Raw genomic sequence first — 3,566 nt, forward strand, 5'->3', positions numbered from 1 at the left:
CGTTTCTTACCCTTGCGTCGCTAACGGGAAGCCTCAGTTGGAGCCGGGCAGAGAGGGGGACCACGACAGCAGCTGTGGGTGCCACTCCACGATGCCCCACATGCGGTGCGAGCTTGCCAGCACCGGGCCCTGACCGTCTCCCTTCCTGCCATCTACCAGCAGATGCCCCGAGCGCGTCCCCGGCCCCAATCTGTGCCTTGCGCTGAGCCTGCCCAGCAAGAGGGACATGTCCTGACCTCAGACCTGTGAGATGGCAGCTACCGGGACGTTCAGCGCCACCAACCCCGGCGACCCCCAGCCCGGGGACCTGATTGAGATCTTCCGGCCGGCTTACCAGCACTGGGCCCTCTACCTGGGGGATGGATACATCATCAACGTGACTCCCGTAGGTAAGGCTGGTGCAGCCCAGCAGGGTGTGGTGGGGGCTTTTGGATGATCCAGGAGTGCTGTCTCCTTTCACGGGCTGGTAGGGGACACTGTAGATGGCCTTTCCAGGATCCAGCCAGAGACCCCTCTGAGGTCTTGGAGGGGGCAGAAAGGCCTGCCTGGCTCATCCCATCCCTGCCTTCCCCAGATGAAGGGCCCCCAGCCACACTTGCCAGCGCCAAGTCAGTGTTCAGCAGAAAGGCCCGGGTGAGGATGCAGCTCCTGAAGGACGTGGTGGGAAATGACACTTACCGCATCAACAACAAGTACGATGGCTCCTACCCTCCCCTCCCGGTGGAGGAGATCATCCGGCGTGCCGAGCGTCTCATCGACCAGGAGGTGTCCTACGACCTGCTCGGCAACAACTGTGAGCACTTCGTGACACTGCTCCGCTACGGCGAGGGGGTCTCTGACCAGGTAAGTATCATAGGGTAAGCCCTTGCATGCCTTGTGGTAGATCTCCTTGCTGCTCTGCATGAGCCCCTGGACCAGGGCATAGCCTGCAAACTCTATAGGGGCAACAAAGCTCCCAGGTCCAAACCATCACTGCCTCTCATCTCACCAGAGACCCCGAGCCAGGAGGTTCACTGTGGTGTGTCTGCACCATAGCAGTGCCTCTTACTGAATACCACACCCAAGGCTGCAAGCCTGAGCATTACCCATTGAGCTTATGGGGCAAGTGTCTCATTCATTTGCCTTAATTTTCCCTGCCTGTTCTTCATTAGCAAGCCTGGGGGTTTAAAAAAAAAAAAGCTCATGGTGTTTCCAGCCTGTGCTTTACTTTCCCTCTGCAGGCCAGCAGAGCTGTGACTACCATTGGGGTCGTAACAGCTGCCGCCGCTGCCTTCTCCTTGGTGGGCTTGCTCCGGAGCAGATCCAGAGAGAGACAGTACTGACAGCCCACCTGGATGAGCCTGGAACACGGCAGGGAGTCCCCGGCTGGGAGGGACCAGGGACATTTTGTGGCCACAGCTGCCATCGAGGTGTACTAATGACTGTGCTGGCCTTGCTGAGAGCAGCACTAGCCCATTTGCCGCATCTGCTGTTATTTCATTGCCTGTGCTGATTTTTGTGGTAGTCTGGGAGCACTTGCAAGCAAATTCTCCATCCTCGCATCCCCAGTGCTCTGCTGAGTGCTGGTGCAGGCTTTTTACATGCATTCTGTTTTTATCAGTTACATCCTGTGGGATTTCTCTGTGAATAACCTATTTTAACCTGCTTGAAGAAACACTTTTTTGTTTGTTTGTTTTAATTTTTAAACAAAAGTAATGTAAAAGTATTGCTTCCTTCCTGTGCAAGTGGAAAAACCTCAGGTTCCCAGGCCTGTGGAAGGGCAGACGAGGCATGTGCTGTGTCTCAGTGCCTAAACTGGGCTGCCTCTGTGAGGGTGGGAGGTAGGAAGGAAGGGCAGGCCTTACCAGTTGTATCCTTCAGCGTTTTAAATGAGTGCTCTGGTTTTGGTGTGGTGTTGGTTTCCTGTTTTCTTCTGCTTGCAAAGTGTCCCTTTCCCTGGCTCCTCTCACTCCCTTTGGGAGCAGCAGGCCCCCAGGCTGGGGGATCTGTCGCAAACAGAGCTAGCTCCTTCTCTGGCAGCTGTTTGTTCCAGGTTGGGACCACTGTGCTGCTGAAATTTCCCTCTTCATCACTGTAAGTGCAGTAATTGTTGGCATTGGACCTGATGAAGCTTATTGGATGACTTTAACGCCCCTTCCAACCCAAACCATTTCGTGATTCTACTCCTTGGTCTGCCAGATCTCTGAGGTTTAAAGAAAGACCACCACGGATTGCAAGGGCAGCCAGAAGCCTTTGCACCCTGCAGCTGGGGCCACTGGCCCTTCAGTGACCAGAAGTTGAATGTAAGTGGTTTGTAGCCCCAGTATAAGATGGATTTTCCTCCATCCAGCAGGATGGGAAAGCCAGGGTCCCTGCAGAGCTGTGGGTGATGTACCTGGAGAATGAGCTGTGCAGTACCTAGGCTCCATCTCCAAACCTACAGAGCCCCTGCTGTTTCCTTGTCACAAAGCCGACACACGGCTTGACTTAGAAGAAAACTGGTTTGGAGAAGTGTGGTTTGTTACTCTATACCAGGAGTATCTGGCTTGCGTGTTTGGAACCAGGTTATTTGCAGACCACGTGTAAGAAATTAAATCCTGTGTTGTTTTTGCTACAGGCAACTGCCTGGACTGTAAGAAGAGACGAGAGCAAAGAGCTGTCTGTAAGAGGCTTGCTATTTTTGTCTGCTCTTGTACATAATGGGATCAGAAGCTTTTTTTAAACATCAGTTGTTTCAGTGTTTGGAATAACAAAGCCAAAACTTCTGGTCATATTTTGTAATGCCCTCTGTTACTACATTTAAATAAAGGTTTTTTTAATATGGGAAAATATATTATAATAAAACTGAACCTGAAAGTCCTTTTTTGCTTCCTGCAAATGTAATCAGAAGTTCTTTCATGGCTAAACTGATGAGGCGGTTGAGCAACCTGAAGATGAAAGCGCAAGTACAGAGGGGCTCAGCCTCTCATACCTGTCCAGCAGCTGTGTGCCAGAGCACATTAAACCCCTGCTTCTTGGCATGACCTAGTTAAAGCAAGAAGCCAAGGCTTAGCCCTGCTTTCTGCCACGTGGCACCAAACCTGGGCCAGGACCTGGCAGCGGCAGAGCACGAAGTGGGGGGGTTGTGGGTGCAGCAGCTGTGCTGTCCTCTGCCTTTGCAAGCTTCAGTGGGGTGCACCCTCAGCAGCGGGTCCAGCCTGGCCTTACAGCAACCCTTGAGCTTTAACCTTTCTTGTACTCTGAGCACTATGTCTGCAAGAACTGGCAAGGGAGAGCTGGGTGAGGACAGCATATGTGCCCTCTCACCTCTGTAATTCACTCCAGGATGCAAGAAAATGGGAATTGCTCCATCTGGGAACTTTCTTGTACTTCTTGGAAGCTATGTTTCACTTTACGCAGGATTTTGCAACTGTACAGTGGCTGAAACATGGAGTGAGAGTGTGACGTGGAGCAGCAGAAGCCATTGCTTTGCTGTATTCGGTAATTTTCAGTCTTTGTAGATGTTGGCAAGGCCTGAGACCTGCTGTTGCCGTGGAGTAGAGTAAAGGCTGTTATTTTACCGGCAGCTGAGAGAATAATCCTTGCCT

At 52.3% G+C, this 3,566-nt stretch overlaps 1 protein-coding gene across 1 annotated transcript; it reads left to right on the top strand.

The window, feature by feature from the left end:
* The first annotated feature begins 193 nt into the window (after window positions 1-193).
* LOC104539489 (phospholipid-metabolizing enzyme A-C1-like) lies at window positions 194-1,322 on the top strand. The gene is made up of 3 exons (XM_010183026.1): window positions 194-389; window positions 575-843; window positions 1,221-1,322. Exons 1-3 carry the CDS (start codon window positions 251-253, stop codon window positions 1,320-1,322), a joined length of 510 nt encoding a protein of 169 aa, XP_010181328.1. The 5' UTR covers window positions 194-250.
* Window positions 1,323-3,566: the final 2,244 nt, after the last annotated feature.

Source organism: Mesitornis unicolor, unplaced genomic scaffold (assembly GCF_000695765.1).
Source record: "Mesitornis unicolor isolate BGI_N332 unplaced genomic scaffold, ASM69576v1 scaffold38150, whole genome shotgun sequence".
Taxonomy (NCBI): Eukaryota; Metazoa; Chordata; class Aves; order Mesitornithiformes; family Mesitornithidae; genus Mesitornis; species Mesitornis unicolor.

Bases quoted from the DNA above. Each gene is read 5' to 3' on its own strand.
- LOC104539489 (XM_010183026.1), top strand. From the start codon at position 251: ATGGCAGCTACCGGGACGTTCAGCGCCACCAACCCCGGCGACCCCCAG. The intron at 390-574 runs GTAAGGCTGGTG...TGCCTTCCCCAG, and splicing joins CATCAACGTGACTCCCGTAG to ATGAAGGGCCCCCAGCCACA. The intron at 844-1,220 runs GTAAGTATCATA...TTCCCTCTGCAG, and splicing joins GCGAGGGGGTCTCTGACCAG to GCCAGCAGAGCTGTGACTAC.